This window comes from Epinephelus fuscoguttatus, linkage group LG12 (assembly GCF_011397635.1).
Source record: "Epinephelus fuscoguttatus linkage group LG12, E.fuscoguttatus.final_Chr_v1".
In the NCBI taxonomy this organism is placed as follows: domain Eukaryota; kingdom Metazoa; phylum Chordata; class Actinopteri; order Perciformes; family Serranidae; genus Epinephelus; species Epinephelus fuscoguttatus.
Genome location: NC_064763.1, coordinates 8,363,883 through 8,385,002, shown reverse-complemented (window position 1 = coordinate 8,385,002; position 21,120 = coordinate 8,363,883). Strand labels below are relative to the sequence as shown.

The window sequence follows — 21,120 nt, the reverse complement described above, 5'->3', positions numbered from 1 at the left end:
ATAAGGCATAGAGATGGATGGACATTGTTAAACATTTCTGCATTTTTAAGTGTCTGTTCTTGTTGTTAGGTAGACAGCTGATGGATGGTTCATAGACTTTTTTCATGCGTTTTGAATAACTGCATTTGTAGACCATAATGTGTTGCAATACATTATTATGTTGTAAAAACTTTGAGTCAGTGAAGGTTGCTATTGAAACTCTTTAAGGCCCAGCTGATATTGCATTTCCCTAATACTGACTTGTATTTCAGGTTCACATTTTAGTGCAGATGTAAATGTATTATTTGCATTTAACATGTTATTTGTGAATGTATTTCATGTTGTAATATTAGAAAATTAAAGAATTCTTAAAATTTATTTTCCATGCAAGCCACAGTATGGCTAAGTAGACTGACCCGCCAAGTGGCGACTAGTCTGCCTTTGCAAACATGTCATGCTGCAGATGAGCCTTGTTCATTCATCTCTACCGACAGTATCCATACTGCAAACCCACTCAGTCACCACAGACCAAAACTGAACACTTGTGAGCATGAACATAGTAAAATGGGACTATAAAGTGGTGGTCTTTTTCTCTTTCCTGTCAATGCTGGATTTCTGCAATATGAAGAGACATCAGGGCTCTATGTCAGGATGTTTCTGAGTCCTTGGGTTCTTGTCTGTCTGTGTAACATGTTGTTCATGGAAACCTAAGTTGCATGTAGTTTATTAGTTATTTATCATTGCACAGCATCCACTGTACTAGCTCACAGTACAGGTATAATCAAGCATTGATGAAAGCTCACAGCTTGTTCACAGCTCTCTCCAGTAGGTGGCAATGCTGTCCAATAGTTATAAAACCAAGTTATCAGGAGGGATATAAAGTCTTAAAGGATGAAGTTATCAATTATGAATGAACAGTGATGAATAAACTGACAGTACTGAACATGAAAATACCGTATTTGCACAATATATCATTGTGGAAATGTTATACTTTCCTCAGGTGGATAGAGAATTAAGCCAGCCTGGTAAGTTGCAGAGCAAAGAGGCCAATTAACAGACGTGGTCTCTGCTTTCTTGTTCTTTCAGCTGCTCTGTTTAAATATTGTTGGGCTGACAAAACGTGAATGCTGCCTGAAAGTCAACCATATGCTCCTGTGTTGGTAGGTGCAGGGACTGAAACCATCCAGCAGTGAGTAAGAAAATGTATAATCATTTGTTAAGCAATGAGTACGGGAAAAGTAGGTGAGTAGCTAAGCTAATTTATGCAGTGAAGATGCTATAAGCTTATGCTAATGTTAGCATGTTTTATACAGTTAGTTCTGACCTAGTCTCTATATACAGACTATATACATATATATATATATATATATATATATATATATATATATATATATATGTAATATAATACAATATATATGTTCAATATATAATAATATATATAATACATAGTTATACTGTGTAATAATGCATTTCTATCTTATAATTATATTGTGTAATATTCCTGTGCAAATTCCAATATTTTCCACTTCCTGTGGAATAATATTTATACATTTCTATATTTTTACAGTAAAAATACTACACAACATGTGTATTACAATCATCCTGTGCAACGATCAATCATGAGCATACAGTATCTGTTTCAGTGAAAGGTGTATAGATTTTCTATTATTTTAATTAGGATATATGTAATTTGTATTTTTAAAAAATGACTCTGACACTGAGCTTTGAGCTGCTGTAAGGTGTGAATTTCCCAGGTGTGGGATTAATAAAGTGTTATCTGACCCTAGCTGTTAACACTAAATTTTACTTAAAATAACAACATAATTAGGATATAAGGATGTAACTGCATATGATGTGCTACATATATATTGTAAATCGATGCAGTTATTGACAGCTACCAAAAATCGGAGTTCTGCTCCTTATTTATTCAAACGGCCCGTTAGTAACTTCCGGGAACTAATGTAGTGACGCACAATCTGACGATAACAGCACGTGGACTTACACACTATGCGTGTATCACTCCGCTTTACAGGCGTTATTATGAGTCGTTAATTATCTTAACCGTAAATTAGCCGAAATTAAGGGTCGTCGCAACAAAGTTAGCACCGCAAAAGGAAATACATTACCACAAATAACATTTGAGTTAAATAATTAAGGATGAAGGGACGAAAAAAAGCCTGAATACTTAACTGAAAATCTCCAGGTATGCTCATATGACAGCAGAAGACGGCACAAGGTACTGATTAAGCAGTGGTACAAAATAAATGGAAACACACAGATGTAGTTGGTCTGTGTTAACGTGGAGCAACACAGAATTGCAAGCTAGTGTGCAGGAGTAGGCTAGCTACTTAGTGCATTGTTTGGCAACAATTTTTTTGCCGAACTATTTGTGGTAGCGGAGTTTAAAAATATATGTTTAACCCATTGCCGCTTTTTACTATTGATAAACGGCGCTTGATTCGGTCATAGGCCGAGTGCCCAGTACAAAAGCACTTCCCCTGTGGGTAAAACTTGACTAGCAAGAGACAATTATTTTGTCTGTGGGACTTGTAATTTGTAAGGGAGCTGAATTGATAAGCTTTGTTTTATGTGTTTTAGCTGAATCAATTTCAAGTAATTTTTACTGCACTTTATGGGGAAGCCATCTTTCAGTTATTCTGGCCTGCTAAGTGTTACTTTTCCTCTACATAGCAACAATTTCCATTCAGCAGAGAGTAGTGGGGAAGCAGGGCTTGATACTAGGTAGCTATACTCAAAGTGAAATGCCTCATGTCCATTTGGGCCAGTGAAAAATAAATGTGATGTCTAATGTAACGTTCACTAAAAATAAACTGCATAGACTCCCAACTTCTATAGTTTATTGCTGAAGCAGAGCTTTTAGCTGAGCTGCTAAACTGTAATCCAGCCTTGAACTATGGTGTTTTTTTTCCATAGTGACAACACGGAATTTTTCATAGCTCTCAAATGCATGTTGAAGTCCCTTTCCTATCTCTTTCTGTCTGAAATTTCAGAGCTGTTATTTCAGATTTTGCCATTATTTCCTTTGGAATAGCTCTTACTCTTATTTCTGAAATGGCCATATTGACATGCTGGATGTGAAGGCTGGACAGACTAGACAAAAGTAATTGAGGAGAGTGGGAGTTAGCTAAGGGTCAGTTGCATAGATACATTTCATGTACCTTATGTAAAACATTATCTGTGAAGCATTGTTTGGGAAATAACATTTATGGGCAAAAGTGGAAAAGAAAGGTACAGGAGCTTCCTCCTTGCATCCTCATCACTCACATCCTTATCAGAGGAGGACAAAAAGACAAAAAATTAAAGCAACAACCCCAAAAGAAAGAATAAAAGTAATTTTTAATGGAAATAAATAATACCAAATAAAGAACAGTTTAACGTTAATGACATATATTGGGCGGCTGTGGCTCAGAGGTAGAGCGGGTCATCCACTGATTGACGGTTTGATCCTCGGCTCCTCCAGTCTGCGTGTAGAAGTATCCTTGAGCAAGATACTGAACCCCAAATTTCTCCTGATGGCTGTTCCATCGGTGTGTGAGTGTGTTCAAAACCGAGTAGCAGGTGGCACCTTGTTAGCCTCGGCCACCAGTGAATGGGTGAATGTGACTCGAAGTGTAAAAAGGGCTTTGAGTGGTTGGATGACTAGAAAGTGCACTATACAAGTGCAGGTCCATTTACCAGGTCCATATAAAAAAAAATCTTTTTTTACATTCCACTTCACATGCCTTGTTGCATGTGTACTGAAAATGTAACAGTGAAAGAACAACTTATTCTTTGTTTATGTAAATAAGTGAGTGAGAATTTAGTTATCCAGCCCCTTCAGTCTCGTTGTGTCTTCATTTTAAGTAATAACTGCAATAGAATGAAACTTTTATTTATACACACTTGTTATTTTTCCAGCCATGCAATAGTCCGGCAGCCCGTCCAGGGTATAGCCCGCCTCTCGCCCATTGTCAGCTGGGATAGGCTCCAGCACCCCTGTGTCCCATAACAGGATAAGTGGTTATGGTAAATGAATGAATGAATGTTAATTTTCCAGCTACAGCCCTGTTTCCCATCTATATCAATACCTTTTATATGTTTATAATTGCAAGTTCCTTCCTTTAAGTGCTTGGAGATGTGAAACAGCGGCTTTTCACTAATCATACAATGCATGCTTTTTTGCAGCCAACAGTCAAATGCATTGGTGCTTCCCACTGTCATGACATGTCGACCATCACAAAAATTCTCTACTGATAAGAAACACAGTCCAGTATAGAAAATGTTACTAATCTTTATCAAACAACCTTTAGTTTGGAGTTGCTGGGCTCACTGTGTAGCTGTATCAGCTAGCTGGCTGTCATCACCTAGTTAAACAGACAGAAAGTATGCATGTGGAGGTCACAGATCACAGTAACTCACTTAGAATACAACGTGCATCTACATCTACTCTAATCTACTTTTTTGAATCCTTGAAATTCCTTGAGGTTTTCCCTAGTGATAGCTGCATTTCAGTTCACCAACTGCAAACTGACCGCATGGTCTGCGGTCTGCTTTTGTGTCAGGGCTGGCTCCACGAATCCTGGTCTTCACCTAAAAGTTGGTATCCACGCAATATTATTATACTTACACAAAAATCTGGGAGCACCTGACTGGACCAAGTAAGTCAGCCTTTAGGCTCTTTGCAAAATGTAAAGGGTAAACATTGTGATCAAACACCAAGAAGAAGAAGTCTATGTTCATCCACCATACAACCAATTCATTACATTTACTGCATGTTATCTACAAGTTTTATAATATTTGCAATTAAAGATGCAAAAAGGGTCTGTGTTGTGTTGTATCCACAGGATGAGACTGTCAACCACACATAAAATGTTTCTTCTTACAACACCTGTACTTAAGAGATTAAGCATTTTCTATACAAAATTGCGTGAAAAAAAGTGTGTGAAATAAACAGATACAACTATATATTTTTCTACTTCACACAAGCTTTATTTACATTTACAAATAGTGTTTACAAATCTCTTAACAGCATCATATATTTTCTACTCAGGATCATTAGATACTTCCAAAATATCACAGCAGCACAGTAACTGGGCTGATCTGGACTTTGAGACCTGCTCTCCTGCAGGTCACAGCGCAAAAATACCAGGTCAACAGGCTTTTGCTGTGAGGGCTTTGGAGCTCTCTGCCTGAATATCTTAAAATAATTGTAACACAACATGGGAACATGGGTTCTTAAATTTGTATGATTTTCTGTAAATGAAGAATGGTGGTTCTGCTGCAAAACTAAAAAAAAATGAAGCATTCATTCTTAAAATGGCTCAAGTGCACTATTAAATCTTATATTATTATGCAAACAAATATGGTGCAATAGCCAGTAAAGAATTATTCAAGACACACAAGCATCACAGATTTTGAACTCTGATCTGCCAAATACCTTGACATATTTAGTTATCCTATTACTTTTTATTAAGATGGTTTAAAAAAGTGTCAATATATTAGTTTGATTCCACTCCAGCAATTCTTATCCATTAGGAAACCTAATTTTAGGCTGATAATTTTAAAAATGTCAATTATCTGGACTGCCAAAGCAAGCGTTTGCCAGCAATGTGATGAATATTTGCTGGACTAAAAATATAACAAAAATGTTCAGTTACTATCTTTGTATTACAAATGGTTCAGTCGAACACTTGTTTTGTATTTCAGCTGTATGCTAGAAACATTTACATTGATGATAACAGTGACCCAGATGTGTCTCTCATTTGTCCCCTTCACAGACTTGCTTACAGCAGGCATCACAATGGCAACAGCATCGATAGCAGTAATGCTGTAGCTGACAGAGGAGTCCACTGGATAAGTCAGTATCTGCTTCTGTTTCTTCAACCCACATCTGTTCTTGACTCGTTTTGGCAGAGGCTTGTTCTGTTACCTGCACGGTTGCATTCCCTGTGGTTATATCAACCTGGGATGTTTGATTAGCTTTGTTGCTAGTTGTCACTGTCCGAGACACTTTTTCCTTAACACTGAGTTTCTCAATCTCACTGAGCATCTGAAACCTAATTTGTTGGAGCTCTGTGTATTTTTCATCAAGGGTTGTATGATCTTTCTTGCAGTCACATTGCGATGTTGTGTCCTTACTGAGTCCTTGTTTCAGCTTCCTGTCCAACGGTTCCTTTTCTTTCTGTAACCATGTTTTCTTAGCAAACTGTTTGATCCCCTTGAGTCTCTTCTCGAGGTTATTTCTCATCTCATGGCTTGCGCGCCTCATCCGATCAATCTCCTTCCGTTCTGTTTTAGTGTCCTTCCACAGCTTTCGCAAACAATCTCGTTTTGATATTTTCTCATCTGTAAAACCATCTTGCTCTGAAGCCAACTCAAGCCTCTGTTTCTGTTCATTTTCCAGCTCTTCATCTTCTGCTTCTATCAGCAGACCTTTCCTCTCACTTTTCAAGTATTTAACCTTTCTTTCAAGATCCTGTTCATGTCGCTCTGGCTTCCATTGATCTTCAGTCTGGATCGCAACATCTGACTGAAGAACAACCACCCATTCTTTCAAAATATCAGTTTGCTCTGCCTTGTCACATGTCATTGTCACCACATGTTTCTTCTCCTTTTTAATCAGGTCACAATAACGAGTCATCTTATTTTCCTGTTGAACAAATTCAATACACTTATGTTCCAATATTGAGTTCTGTTGGAGCATATCTTCATATTTCTGGCCTAATCTGTTCATATTCTTTGTTAAGTCTTCATGTGTCCTTTGACACAGTTTTTTGAGTTTTGCTGTCAGACTTCCCATGGAGTACATTAACCTGGTGAGCCGGTCCTCTCTTATTTCCAGCTGACACTGTTCTCCTTTCATCCTCTTCAGTTCATTTAAAAACATCTCTCTCTCAGTTTCAATCGTTGTTCTCATTTGATACAGTTGTTCTTTTTCTTGGTTCATCTCATCAAACTGACTGTCTGCATGTTCTTTCTTCTTTTGTAGCTCAGACTGTGTGATTTCCAATTTGTCTCTTTGCTGTTTTATATCTTGTATTGCTTGTTTTAATGTGTCACTTTGTTTCAGGATGTCAGACCTCATCAGCTCCAAGTCCAGTTTCTCTTTGTTCATCTTCTCACGCTCTCTGTCCAGATCCTCTCTGTCTTGCTTCAGTTCTGCCTTCAGTTCGACAAGATGTGTCGTCTCCAACAAAGCGTCATGTTTCAGTCGATTTTCAATCTCTTGTCTCTGAATGTCAAGTTCTGACAAGGTACTCCTCAACCCTTCTCTTTCTCTCTGTAATATCTCAGTGTAAGATGACATATTTTCTTTCTGTTTATTCAGAGCTTCATGCTTTTGCTCCAAAACACTGACCAGTTTCAATACTTCTTCATTGTTTTGTTCCAGTCTGATGAGTTTGTGTTTCATGTCTTCACTCATCCTTTCTTTCAGCTGTTGAAGTTTTTCTCTCAGACTTTCCATTGATTTCATTTTATCCAAGAGTTCATCTTCTCTTATTTTCAGCGCAGACCTTTCTCCTTCCTTTTCAATCTCAAGCGGTGGTCTTTCCTGGTTAGCGCTACTCTTCATCTGATTTACTTTTTCTCTCTCCTCACTGATGGTGTTCATGGCAGCTTCAACCTCTTCTTTCTTCTTGTTGAGATCCTTTCTCAAAAGTTCTAGTTCATCTCTTTCTGCAAGTACAATGTTTCTGCTGTTTTGCAGTTCTTGTACTTGCTCCTTGATGTCGGCTTCTTTTAGATAAAGTTCTTTTTCTTTCAAAACAATCATATTCATCATCTTCTGAACTTTGTCCTTCTCTGTCTGAACCTGATGCTCCATCTCACTTATGTTGCCCTTTTCTCTGTTTATCTCTTCAAGGAAGCTGCTGATGTGTTCTTTCTCATCTTTTAGCTGAGTCATTGTGATCTGAAGCTCATCTTTTCTCTTTTCTATTTCTTGTCTGTTTCGTTCTAGTAGGTTCATATACTTCATCATGTCCAGTTTTTCTTTGCTAGAAATGTCATGGACACTTTTCTGATCCTCTCTCTCTGGGATCATCTCTGTCTTAAGTTCTCCACCATCTTGTATTTCTAAAACAGGCTTTGTCGTCCCTTCATCTTCTGTTTCATATCTGCTTTGGAGCATGTCTGATGCCATAGTAATAAGACCTTGCTTTTCTCTTTTTAACTCTTGAATGAAATCAGGCAGCTTGTTTTGGTCTGCTTCAAATTCTGTTTGTTTTTGCTCCAACATCATGCAAAGTTTTTGCACATCTTCAGTGTGTTGTGCTAATCTGTCCATTTTGGTTTTTAGAACTTCTTGTGTTGTTTCAGTGAAACGCTCGAGTTTTGCTCTCAGAGTTTCCATGGATTTCATTTTACCATTTAACTGTTCAGCTTTCATGTTCAACTCAGACAGTTCTTTCATCCTTTCCTCGTCATTTGAAAGCATTGCCCTCTCCCTGTAAAATGCAGTCTTCATTTTAGTGACTTGTTCTCTCTCTTCACCGATGGTGGTAAGGGCAGCTTCAACCTCTTCTTTCTTCTTGTTGAGATCCTTTTGCAAAAGTTCAAATTCTTCTTTTTCTGCCAATAAATTGTTTCTACTGGTTTCCAGTTCTTGTGTTTGTCTCTTAAGTTCATCATCCTTGAGTTCTTGTTCTTCTTGTTTTAAGATAATCATGTTCATGACATTCTCAAGTTTGTCTCTTTCAGTCTGAAGCTGAAGGGTCAGATCTTTGATGTTGCTTTTCTCTCTATTTATCTCATCAAACTGACTGTCTGCATGTTCTTTCTTCTTTTGTAGCTCAGACTGTGTGATTTCCAATTTGTCTCTTTGCTCTTTCATATGTTTTATTGCTTGTTTTAATGTGTCACTTTGTTTCAGGATGTCAGACCTCATCAGCTCCAAGTCCAGTTTCTCTTTGTCCATCTTCTCACGCTCTCTGTCCAGATCCTCTCTGTCTTGCTTCAGCTCTGCTTTAAGTTCGACAAGATGTGTCGTCTCCAACAAAGCATCTTCTTTCAGTCGATTTTCAATCTCTTGTCTCTGAATGTCAAGTTCTGACAAGGTACTCCTCAACCCTTCTCTTTCTCTCTGTAATATCTCAGTGTAAGATGACATATTTTCTTTCTGTTTATCCAGAGCTTCATGCTTTTGCTCCAAAACACTGACCAGTTTCAGTACTTCTTCATTGTTTTGTTCCAGTCTGATGAGTTTGTGTTTCATGTCTTCACTCATCCTTTCTTTCAGCTGTTGAAGTTTTTCTCTCAGAGTTTTGATTGACTTCATTTTATCCAAGAGTTGATCCTCTCTTATTTTAAGATCAGACCTTTCTCCTTCCATTTTGTTCTTTTCATCCTCAAGCATTTGTCTGTCCATGTCAGCACTACTCTTCATCTGACTGACTATTTCTCTCTCTGCACTGATAGTATTCATGGCAGCTTCAACCTCTTCTTTCTTCTTGTTGAGATCTTTTCTCAGAAGTTCCAGTTCCTCTCTTTCTGCCAGCACACTGTTCTTAACAGTTTCCAGTTCTTGTGTTTGTCTTTTGAGCTCGTTGTCCTTGAGTTCTTGATCTTCTTGTTTTAAGATAATCATGTTCATGACATTCTCAAATTTGTCTCTTTCAGTTTGAAGCTGAAGGGTCAAATCTTTGATGTTGCCTTTCTCTTTATTTATCTCATCAAACTGACTGTCTGCATGTTCTTTCTTATTTGTAGCTCAGACTGGGTGATTTCCAATTTGTCTCTTTGCTCTTTCATATGTTTTATTGCTTGTTTTAATGTGTCACTTTGTTTCAGGATGTCAGACCTCATCAGCTCCAAGTTACGCTTCTCTTTGTTCATCTTCTCACGCTCTCTGTCCAGATCCTCTCTGTCTTGCTTCAGCTCTGCTTTAAGTTCAACAAGATGTGTCATCTCCAACAAAGCGTCTTGTGTCAGTCTATGTTCAATCTTTTGTCTCTGAATAGCAAGTTCTGACAAGGTACTCCTCAACCCTTCTCTTTCTCTCTGTAATATCTCAGTGTAAGATGACATATTTTCTTTCTGTTTATCCAGAGCTTCATGCTTTTGCTCCAAAACACTGACCAGTTTCAGTACTTCTTCATTGTTTTGTTCCAGTCTAATGAGTTTGTGTTTCATGTCTTCACTCATCCTTTCTTTCAGCTGTTGAAGTTTTTCTCTCAGGGTTTCCATTGATTTCATTTTATCCAAGAGTTGATCCTCTCTTATTTTAAGATCAGACCTTTCTCCTTCCATTTTGTTCTTTTCATCCTCAAGCATTTGTCTTTCCATGTCCACACTTCTCTTCATCTGATTGACTATTTCTCTCTCTGCACTGATAGTGTTCATGGCAGCTTCAACCTCTTCTTTCTTCTTGTTGAGATCTTTTCTCAGAAGTTCCAGTTCCTCTGTTTCTGCCAGCACACTGTTCTTAACAGTTTCCAGTTCTTGTGTTTGTCTTTTGAGCTCGTTGTCCTTGAGTTCTTGTTCTTCTTGTTTTAAGATAATCATGTTCATGACATTCTCAAGTTTGTCTCTTTCAGTCTGAAGCTGAAGGGTCAGATCTTTGATGTTGCTTTTCTCTCTATTTATCTCATCAAACTGACTGTCTGCATGTTCTTTCTTCTTTTGTAGCTCAGACTGTGTGATTTCCAATTTGTCTCTTTGCTCTTTCATATGTTTTATTGCTTGTTTTAATGTGTCACTTTGTTTCAGGATGTCAGACCTCATCAGCTCCAAGTCCAGTTTCTCTTTGTCCATCTTCTCACGCTCTCTGTCCAGATCCTCTCTGTCTTGCTTCAGCTCTGCTTTAAGTTCGACAAGATGTGTCGCCTCCAACAAAGCATCTTCTTTCAGTCGATTTTCAATCTCTTGTCTCTGAATGGCAAGTTCTGACAAGGTACTCCTCAACCCTTCTCTTTCTCTCTGTAATATCTCAGTGTAAGATGACATATTTTCTTTCTGTTTATCCAGAGCTTCATGCTTTTGCTCCAAAACACTGACCAGTTTCAGTACTTCTTCATTGTTTTGTTCCAGTCTGATGAGTTTGTGTTTCATGTCTTCACTCATCCTTTCTTTCAGCTGTTGAAGTTTTTCTCTCAGAGTTTTGATTGACTTCATTTTATCCAAGAGTTGATCCTCTCTTATTTTAAGATCAGACCTTTCTCCTTCCATTTTGTTCTTTTCATCCTCAAGCATTTGTCTTTCCATGTCAGCGCTACTCTTCATCTGACTGACTATTTCTCTCTCTGCACTGATAGTATTCATGGCAGCTTCAACCTCTTCTTTCTTCTTGTTGAGATCTTTTCTCAGAAGTTCCAGTTCCTCTCTTTCTGCCAGCACACTGTTCTTAACAGTTTCCAGTTCTTGTGTTTGTCTTTTGAGCTCGTTGTCCTTGAGTTCTTGATCTTCTTGTTTTAAGATAATCATGTTCATGACATTCTCAAATTTGTCTCTTTCAGTTTGAAGCTGAAGGGTCAAATCTTTGATGTTGCCTTTCTCTTTATTTATCTCATCAAACTGACTGTCTGCATGTTCTTTCTTCTTTTGTAGCTCAGACTGGGTGATTTCCAATTTGTCTCTTTGCTCTTTCATATGTTTTATTGCTTGTTTTAATGTGTCACTTTGTTTCAGGATGTCAGACCTCATCAGCTCCAAGTTACGCTTCTCTTTGTTCATCTTCTCACGCTCTCTGTCCAGATCCTCTCTGTCTTGCTTCAGCTCTGCTTTAAGTTCAACAAGATGTGTCATCTCAACAAAGCGTCTTGTGTCAGTCTATGTTCAATCTTTTGTCTCTGAATAGCAAGTTCTGACAAGGTACTCCTCAACCCTTCTCTTTCTCTCTGTAATATCTCAGTGTAAGATGACATATTTTCTTTCTGTTTATCCAGAGCTTCATGCTTTTGCTCCAAAACACTGACCAGTTTCAGTACTTCTTCATTGTTTTGTTCCAGTCTAATGAGTTTGTGTTTCATGTCTTCACTCATCCTTTCTTTCAGCTGTTGAAGTTTTTCTCTCAGGGTTTCCATTGATTTCATTTTATCCAAGAGTTGATCCTCTCTTATTTTAAGATCAGACCTTTCTCCTTCCATTTTGTTCTTTTCATCCTCAAGCATTTGTCTTTCCATGTCCACACTTCTCTTCATCTGATTGACTATTTCTCTCTCTGCACTGATAGTGTTCATGGCAGCTTCAACCTCTTCTTTCTTCTTGTTGAGATCTTTTCTCAGAAGTTCCAGTTCCTCTCTTTCTGCCAGCACACTGTTCTTAACAGTTTCCAGTTCTTGTGTTTGTCTTTTGAGCTCGTTGTCCTTGAGTTCTTGTTCTTCTTGTTTTAAGATAATCATGTTCATGACATTCTCAAGTTTGTCTCTTTCAGTCTGAAGCTGAAGGGTCAGATCTTTGATGTTGCTTTTCTCTCTATTTATCTCATCAAACTGACTGTCTGCATGTTCTTTCTTCTTTTGTAGCTCAGACTGTGTGATTTCCAATTTGCCTCTTTGCTCTTTCATATGTTTTATTGCTTGTTTTAATGTGTCACTTTGTTTCAGGATGTCAGACCTCATCAGCTCCAAGTCCAGTTTCTCTTTGTCCATCTTCTCACGCTCTCTGTCCAGATCCTCTCTGTCTTGCTTCAGCTCTGCTTTAAGTTCGACAAGATGTGTCGTCTCCAACAAAGCATCTTCTTTCAGTCGATTTTCAATCTCTTGTCTCTGAATGGCAAGTTCTGACAAGGTACTCCTCAACCCTTCTCTTTCTCTCTGTAATATCTCAGTGTAAGATGACATATTTTCTTTCTGTTTATCCAGAGCTTCATGCTTTTGCTCCAAAACACTGACCAGTTTCAGTACTTCTTCATTGTTTTGTTCCAGTCTGATGAGTTTGTGTTTCATGTCTTCACTCATCCTTTCTTTCAGCTGTTGAAGTTTTTCTCTCAGAGTTTTGATTGACTTCATTTTATCCAAGAGTTGATCCTCTCTTATTTTAAGATCAGACCTTTCTCCTTCCATTTTGTTCTTTTCATCCTCAAGCATTTGTCTGTCCATGTCAGCACTACTCTTCATCTGATTGACTATTTCTCTCTCTGCACTGATAGTGTTCATGGCAGCTTCAACCTCTTCTTTCTTCTTGTTGAGATCTTTTCTCAGAAGTTCCAGTTCCTCTGTTTCTGCCAGCACACTATTCTTAACAGTTTCCAGTTCTTGTGTTTGTCTTTTGAGCTCATTGTCCTTGAGTTCTTGTTCTTCTTGTTTTAAGATAATCATGTTCATGACATTCACAAGTTTGTCTCTTTCCGTCTGAAGCTGAAGGGTCAGATCTTTAATGTTGCTTTTCTCTTTATTTATCTCATCAAACTGACTGTCTGCATGTTCTTTCTTCTTTTGCAGCTCAGAATGTGTGATTTCCAATTTGTCTCTTTGCTCTTTCATATGTTGTATTGCTTGTTTTAATGTGTCACTTTGTTTCAGGATGTCAGACCTCATCAGCTCCAAGTTACGCTTCTCTTTGTTCATCTTCTCATGCTCTCTGTCCAGATCCTCTCTGTCTTGCTTCAGCCCTGCCTTCAGTTCGACAAGATGTGTCGTCTCCAACAAAGCGTCATGTTTCAATCGATTTTCAATCTCTTGTCTCTGAATGGCAAGTTCTGACAAGGTACTCCTCAACCCTTCTCTTTCTCTCTGTAATATCTCAGTGTAAGATGACATATTTTCTTTCTGTTTATCCAGAGCTTGTGCTTTTGCTCCAAAACACTGACCAGTTTCAATACTTCTTCATTGTTTTGTTCCAGTCTAATGAGTTTGTGTTTCATGTCTTCACTCATCCTTTCTTTCAGCTGTTGAAGTTTTTCTCTCAGGGTTTCCATTGATTTCATTTTATCCAAGAGTTGATCTTCTCTTATTTTAAGATCAGACCTTTCTCCTTCCATTTTGTTCTTTTCATCCTCAAGCATTTGTCTTTCCATGTCCACACTTCTCTTCATCTGACTGACTATTTCTCTCTCTGCACTGATAGTATTCATGGCAGCTTCAACCTCTTCTTTCTTCTTGTTGACATCTTTTCTCAGAAGTTCCAGTTCATCTCTTTCTGCCAGCACACTGTTCTTCACAGTTTCCAGTTCTTGTGTTTGTCTTTTGAGCTCGTTGTCCTTGAGTTCTTGATCTTCTTGTTTTAAGATAATCATGTTCATGACATTCTCAAGTTTGTCTCTTTCAGTCTGAAGCTGAAGGGTCAGATCTTTGATGTTGCCTTTTTCTCTGTTCATCTCATCAAACTGACTGTCTGCATGTTCTTTCTTCTTTTGTAGCTCAGACTGTGTGATTTCCAATTTGTCTCTTTGCTCTTTCATATGTTGTATTGCTTGTTTTAATGTGTCACTTTGTTTCAGGATGTCAGACCTCATCAGCTCCAAGTCCAGTTTCTCTTTGTCCATCTTCTCACGCTCTCTGTCCAGATCCTCTCTGTCTTGCTTCAGCTCTGCTTTAAGTTCGACAAGATGTGTCGTCTCCAACAAAGCATCTTCTTTCAGTCGATTTTCAATCTCTTGTCTCTGAATGGCAAGTTCTGACAAGGTACTCCTCAACCCTTCTCTTTCTCTCTGTAATATCTCAGTGTAAGATGACATATTTTCTTTCTGTTTATCCAGAGCTTGTGCTTTTGCTCCAAAACACTGACCAGTTTCAGTACTTCTTCATTGTTTTGTTCCAGTCTGATGAGTTTGTGTTTCATGTCTTCACTCATCCTTTCTTTCAGCTGTTGAAGTTTTTCTCTCAGAGTTTTGATTGACTTCATTTTATCCAAGAGTTGATCCTCTCTTATTTTAAGATCAGACCTTTCTCCTTCCATTTTGTTCTTTTCATCCTCAAGCATTTGTCTGTCCATGTCAGCACTACTCTTCATCTGATTGACTATTTCTCTCTCTGCACTGATAGTGTTCATGGCAGCTTCAACCTCTTCTTTCTTCTTGTTGAGATCTTTTCTCAGAAGTTCCAGTTCCTCTGTTTCTGCCAGCACACTGTTCTTAACAGTTTCCAGTTCTTGTGTTTGTCTTTTGAGCTCATTGTCCTTGAGTTCTTGTTCTTCTTGTTTTAAGATAATCATGTTCATGACATTCTCAAGTTTGTCTCTTTCCGTCTGAAGCTGAAGGGTCAGATCTTTAATGTTGCTTTTCTCTTTATTTATCTCATCAAACTGACTGTCTGCATGTTCTTTCTTCTTTTGCAGCTCAGACTGTGTGATTTCCAATTTGTCTCTTTGCTCTTTCATATGTTGTATTGCTTGTTTTAATGTGTCACTTTGTTTCAGGATGTCAGACCTCATCAGCTCCAAGTTACGCTTCTCTTTGTTCATCTTCTCATGCTCTCTGTCCAGATCCTCTCTGTCTTGCTTCAGCCCTGCCTTCAGTTCGACAAGATGTGTCGTCTCCAACAAAGCGTCATGTTTCAATCGATTTTCAATCTCTTGTCTCTGAATGGCAAGTTCTGACAAGGTACTCCTCAACCCTTCTCTTTCTCTCTGTAATATCTCAGTGTAAGATGACATATTTTCTTTCTGTTTATCCAGAGCTTCGTGCTTTTGCTCCAAAACACTGACCAGTTTCAATACTTCTTCATTGTTTTGTTCCAGTCTAATGAGTTTGTGTTTCATGTCTTCACTCATCCTTTCTTTCAGCTGTTGAAGTTTTTCTCTCAGGGTTTCCATTGATTTCATTTTATCCAAGAGTTGATCTTCTCTTATTTTAAGATCAGACCTTTCTCCTTCCATTTTGTTCTTTTCATCCTCAAGCATTTGTCTTTCCATGTCCACACTTCTCTTCATCTGACTGACTATTTCTCTCTCTGCACTGATAGTATTCATGGCAGCTTCAACCTCTTCTTTCTTCTTGTTGACATCTTTTCTCAGAAGTTCCAGTTCCTCTGTTTCTGCCAGCACACTGTTCTTCACAGTTTCCAGTTCTTGTGTTTGTCTTTTGAGCTCGTTGTCCTTGAGTTCTTGATCTTCTTGTTTTAAGATAATCATGTTCATGACATTCTCAAGTTTGTCTCTTTCAGTCTGAAGCTGAAGGGTCAGATCTTTGATGTTGCCTTTTTCTCTGTTCATCTCATCAAACTGACTGTCTGCATGTTCTTTCTTCTTTGTAGCTCAGACTGTGTGATTTCCAATTTGTCTCTTTGCTCTTTCATATGTTGTATTGCTTGTTTTAATGTGTCACTTTGTTTCAGGATGTCAGACCTCATCAGCTCCAAGTCCAGTTTCTCTTTGTCCATCTTCTCACGCTCTCTGTCCAGATCCTCTCTGTCTTGCTTCAGCTCTGCTTTAAGTTCGACAAGATGTGTCGTCTCCAACAAAGCATCTTGTTTCAGTCGATTTTCAATCTCTTGTCTCTGAATGGCAAGTTCTGACAAGGTACTCCTCAACCCTTCTCTTTCTCTCTGTAATATCTCAGTGTAAGATGACATATTTTCTTTCTGTTTATCCAGAGCTTCGTGCTTTTGCTCCACAACACTGACCAGTTTCAATACTTCTTCATTGTTTTGTTCCAGTCTGATGAGTTTGTGTTTCATGTCTTCACTCATCCTTTCTTTCAGCTGTTGAAGTTTTTCTCTCAGAGTTTTGATTGATTTCATTTTATCCAAGAGTTGATCCTCTCTTATTTTAAGATCAGACCTTTCTCCTTCCATTTTGTTCTTTTCATCCTCAAACATTTGTCTGTCCATGTCAGCACTACTCTTCATCTGACTGACTATTTCTCTCTCTGCACTGATAGTGTTCATGGCAGCTTCAACCTCTTCTTTCTTCTTGTTGACATCTTTTCTCAGAAGTTCCAGTTCCTCTCTTTCTGCCAGCACACTGTTCTTAACAGTTTCCAGTTCTTGTGTTTGTCTTTTGAGCTCGTTGTCCTTGAGTTCTTGTTCTTCTTGTTTTAAGATAATCATGTTCATGACATTCTCAAGTTTGTCTCTTTCAGTCTGAAGCTGAAGGGTCAAATCTTTGATGTTGCCTTTCTCTTTATTTATCTCATCAAACTGACTGTCTGCATGTTCTTTCTTCTTTTGCAGCTCAGACTGGGTGATTTCCAATTTGTCTCTTTGCTCTTTCATATGTTGTATTGCTTGTTTTAATGTGTCACTTTGTTTCAGGATGTCAGACCTCATCAGCTCCAAGTCCAGTTTCTCTTTGTTCATCTTCTCACGCTCTCTGTCCAGATCCTCTCTGTCTTGCTTCAGCTCTGCTTTAAGTTCAACAAGATGTGTCATCTCCAACAAAGCGTCTTGTGTCAGTCTATGTTCAATCTCTTGTCTCTGAATAGCAAGTTCTGACAAGGTACTCCTCAACCCTTCTCTTTCTCTCTGTAATATCTCAGTGTAAGATGACATATTTTCTTTCTGTTTATCCAGAGCTTCGTGCTTTTGCTCCAAAACACTGACCAGTTTCAATACTTCTTCATTGTTTTGTTCCAGTCTGATGAGTTTGTGTTTCATGTCTTCACTCATCCTTTCTTTCAGCTGTTGAAGTTTTTCTCTCAGAGTTTTGATTGACTTCATTTTATCCAAGAGTTGATCCTCTCTTATTTTAAGATCAGACCTTTCTCCTTCCATTTTGTTCTTTTCATCCTCAAGCATTTGTCTGTCCATGTCAGCACTACTCTTCATCTGATTGACTATTTCTCTCTCTGCACTGATAGTGTTCATGGCAGCTTCAACCTTGTCTTTCTTCTTGTTGAGATCTTTTCTCAGAAGTTCCAGTTCCTCTCTTTCTGCCAGCACACTGTTCTTAACAGTTTCCAGTTCTTGTGTTTGTCTTTTGAGCTCGTTGTCCTTGAGTTCTTGTTCTTCTTGTTTTAAGATAATCATGTTCATGACATTCACAAGTTTGTCTCTTTCCGTCTGAAGCTGAAGGGTCAGATCTTTAATGTTGCTTTTCTCTTTATTTATCTCATCAAACTGACTGTCTGCATGTTCTTTCTTCTTTTGCAGCTCAGACTGGGTGATTTCCAATTTGTCTCTTTGCTCTTTCATATGTTTTATTGCTTGTTTTAATGTGTCACTTTGTTTCAGGATGTCAGACCTCATCAGCTCCAAGTCCAGTTTCTCTTTGTTCATCTTCTCACGCTCTCTGTCCAGATCCTCTCTGTCTTGCTTCAGCTCTGCTTTAAGTTCAACAAGATGTGTCATCTCCAACAAAGCGTCATGTTTCAATCGATTTTCAATCTCTTGTCTCTGAATGGCAAGTTCTGACAAGGTACTCCTCAACCCTTCTCTTTCTCTCTGTAATATCTCAGTGTAAGATGACATATTTTCTTTCTGTTTATCCAGAGCTTGCTTTTGCTCCAAAACACTGACCAGTTTCAATACTTCTTCATTGTTTTGTTCCAGTCTAATGAGTTTGTGTTTCATGTCTTCACTCATCCTTTCTTTCAGCTGTTGAAGTTTTTCTCTCAGGGTTTCCATTGATTTCATTTTATCCAAGAGTTGATCCTCTCTTATTTTAAGATCAGACCTTTCTCCTTCCATTTTGTTCTTTTCATCCTCAAGCATTTGTCTTTCCATGTCCACACTTCTCTTCATCTGATTGACTATTTCTCTCTCTGCACTGATAGTATTCATGGCAGCTTCAACCTCTTCTTTCTTCTTGTTGACATCTTTTCTCAGAAGTTCCAGTTCATCTCTTTCTGCCAGCACACTGTTCTTCACAGTTTCCAGTTCTTGTGTTTGTCTTTTGAGCTCGTTGTCCTTGAGTTCTTGATCTTCTTGTTTTAAGATAATCATGTTCATGACATTCTCAAGTTTGTCTCTTTCAGTCTGAAGCTGAAGGGTCAGATCTTTGATGTTGCCTTTTTCTCTGTTCATCTCATCAAACTGACTGTCTGCATGTTCTTTCTTCTTTTGTAGCTCAGACTGTGTGATTTCCAATTTGTCTCTTTGCTCTTTCATATGTTTTATTGCTTGTTTTAATGTGTCACTTTGTTTCAGGATGTCAGACCTCATCAGCTCCAAGTCCAGTTTCTCTTTGTCCATCTTCTCACGCTCTCTGTCCAGATCCTCTCTGTCTTGCTTCAGCTCTGCTTTAAGTTCGACAAGATGTGTCGTCTCCAACAAAGCATCTTCTTTCAGTCGATTTTCAATCTCTTGTCTCTGAATGGCAAGTTCTGACAAGGTACTCCTCAACCCTTCTCTTTCTCTCTGTAATATCTCAGTGTAAGATGACATATTTTCTTTCTGTTTATCCAGAGCTTCATGCTTTTGCTCCAAAACACTGACCAGTTTCAATACTTCTTCATTGTTTTGTTCCAGTCTGATGAGTTTGTGTTTCATGTCTTCACTCATCCTTTCTTTCAGCTGTTGAAGTTTTTCTCTCAGAGTTTTGATTGACTTCATTTTATCCAAGAGTTGATCTTCTCTTATTTTAAGATCAGACCTTTCTCCTTCCATTTTGTTCTTTTCATCCTCAAGCATTTGTCTGTCCATGTCAGCACTACTCTTCATCTGATTGACTATTTCTCTCTCTGCACTGATAGTATTCATGGCAGCTTCAACCTCTTCTTTCTTCTTGTTGACATCTTTTCTCAGAAGTTCCAGTTCATCTCTTTCTGCCAGCACACTGTTCTTCACAGTTTCCAGTTCTTGTGTTTGTCTTTTGAGCTCGTTGTCCTTGAGTTCTTGATCTTCTCGTTTTAAGATAATCATGTTCATGACATTCTCAAGTTTGTCTCTTTCAGTCTGAAGCTGAAGGGTCAGATCTTTGATGTTGCCTTTTTCTCTGTTCATCTCATCAAACTGACTGTCTGCATGTTCTTTCTTCTTTTGTAGCTCAGACTGTGTAATTTCCAATTTGTCTCTTTGCTCTTTCATATCTTGTATTGCTTGTTTTAATGTGTCACTTTGTTTCAGGATGTCAGATCTCATCAGCTCCAAGTCCAGTTTCTCTTTGTTCATCTTCTCACGCTCTCTGTCCAGATCCTCTCTATCTTGCTTCAGCTCTGCTTTAAGTTCAACAAGATGTGTCATCTCCAACAAAGCGTCTTGTGTCAGTCTATGTTCAATCTCTTGTCTCTGAATAGCAAGTTCTGACAAGGTACTCCTCAACCCTTCTCTTTCTCTCTGTAATATCTCAGTGTAAGATGACATATTTTCTTTCTGTTTATTCAGAGCTTCGTGCTTTTGCTCCAAAACACTGACCAGTTTCAGTACTTCTTCATTGTTTTGTTCCAGTCTAATGAGTTTGTGTTTCATGTCTTCACTCATCCTTTCTTTCAGCTGTTGAAGTTTTTCTCTCAGGGTTTCCATTGATTTCATTTTATCCAAGAGTTGATCCTCTCTTATTTTAAGATCAGACCTTTCTCCTTCCATTTTGTTCTTTTCATCCTCAAGCATTTGTCTGTCCATGTCAGCACTACTCTTCATCTGACTGACTATTTCTCTCTCTGCACTGATAGTGTTCATGGCAGCTTCAACCTCTTCTTTCTTCTTGTTGACATCTTTTCTCAGAAGTTCCAGTTCCTCTGTTTCTGCCAGCACACTGTTCTTAACAGTTTCCAGTTCTTGTGTTTGTCTTTTGAGCTCGTTGTCCTTGAGTTCTTGTTCTTCTTGTTTTAAGATAATCATGTTCATGACATTCACAAGTTTGTCTCTTTCAGTCTGAAGCTGAAGGGTCAGATCTTTAATGTTGCTTTTCTCTCTATTTATCTCATCAAACTGACTGTCTGCATGTTCTTTCTTCTTTTGCAGCTCAGAATGTGTGATTTCCAATTTGTCTCTTTGCTCTTTCATATGTTGTATTGCTTGTTTTAATGTGTCACTTTGTTTCAGGATGTCAGACCTCATCAGCTCCAAGTCCAGTTTCTCTTTGTCCATCTTCTCATGCTCTCTGTCCAGATCCTCTCTGTCTTGCTTCAGCTCTGCTTTAAGTTCGACAAGATGTGTCGTCTCCAACAAAGCATCTTGTTTCAGTCGATTTTCAATCTCTTGTCTCTGAATGGCAAGTTCTGACAAGGTACTCCTCAACCCTTCTCTTTCTCTCTGTAATATCTCAGTGTAAGATGACATATTTTCTTTCTGTTTATCCAGAGCTTGTGCTTTTGCTCCAAAACACTGACCAGTTTCAATACTTCTTCATTGTTTTGTTCCAGTCTAATGAGTTTGTGTTTCATGT

General features: G+C 38.3%; 2 protein-coding genes across 7 annotated transcripts in view; both read right to left on the bottom strand.

The window, feature by feature from the left end:
* Positions 1-4,944: 4,944 nt before the first annotated feature.
* LOC125898993 (A-kinase anchor protein 9-like) overlaps positions 4,945-21,120 on the bottom strand; it is a 36,171-nt gene continuing 19,995 nt past the window's right edge. The window contains exons 7-10 of the mRNA XM_049593109.1: positions 18,588-19,386; positions 16,201-17,672; positions 9,779-11,614; positions 4,945-8,861 (exon numbers count right to left, since the gene is read on the bottom strand). Of these exons, the coding sequence (XP_049449066.1) occupies positions 5,738-8,861; positions 9,779-11,614; positions 16,201-17,672; positions 18,588-19,386 (7,231 nt within the window). The 3' untranslated portion in view covers positions 4,945-5,737. The remainder of the gene's footprint in view (positions 8,862-9,778; positions 11,615-16,200; positions 17,673-18,587; positions 19,387-21,120) is intronic.
* LOC125898994 (uncharacterized) lies at positions 11,703-18,260 on the bottom strand. 6 transcript variants are annotated; one of them, XM_049593114.1, is made up of 2 exons: positions 17,673-18,260; positions 11,703-12,167 (listed from the first exon to the last, which is right to left on the bottom strand). In XM_049593114.1, exons 1-2 carry the CDS (start codon positions 18,141-18,143, stop codon positions 11,718-11,720), a joined length of 921 nt encoding a protein of 306 aa, XP_049449071.1. In that variant the 5' UTR covers positions 18,144-18,260; the 3' UTR covers positions 11,703-11,717. The 6 variants fall into 6 exon arrangements, with proteins under 6 accessions (XP_049449071.1, XP_049449073.1, XP_049449069.1 ...); XM_049593116.1 differs by having other exon boundaries at positions 11,703-12,531; positions 18,037-18,231; XM_049593112.1 differs by lacking the exon at positions 17,673-18,260 and adding an exon at positions 15,838-16,101 and having other exon boundaries at positions 11,703-13,085.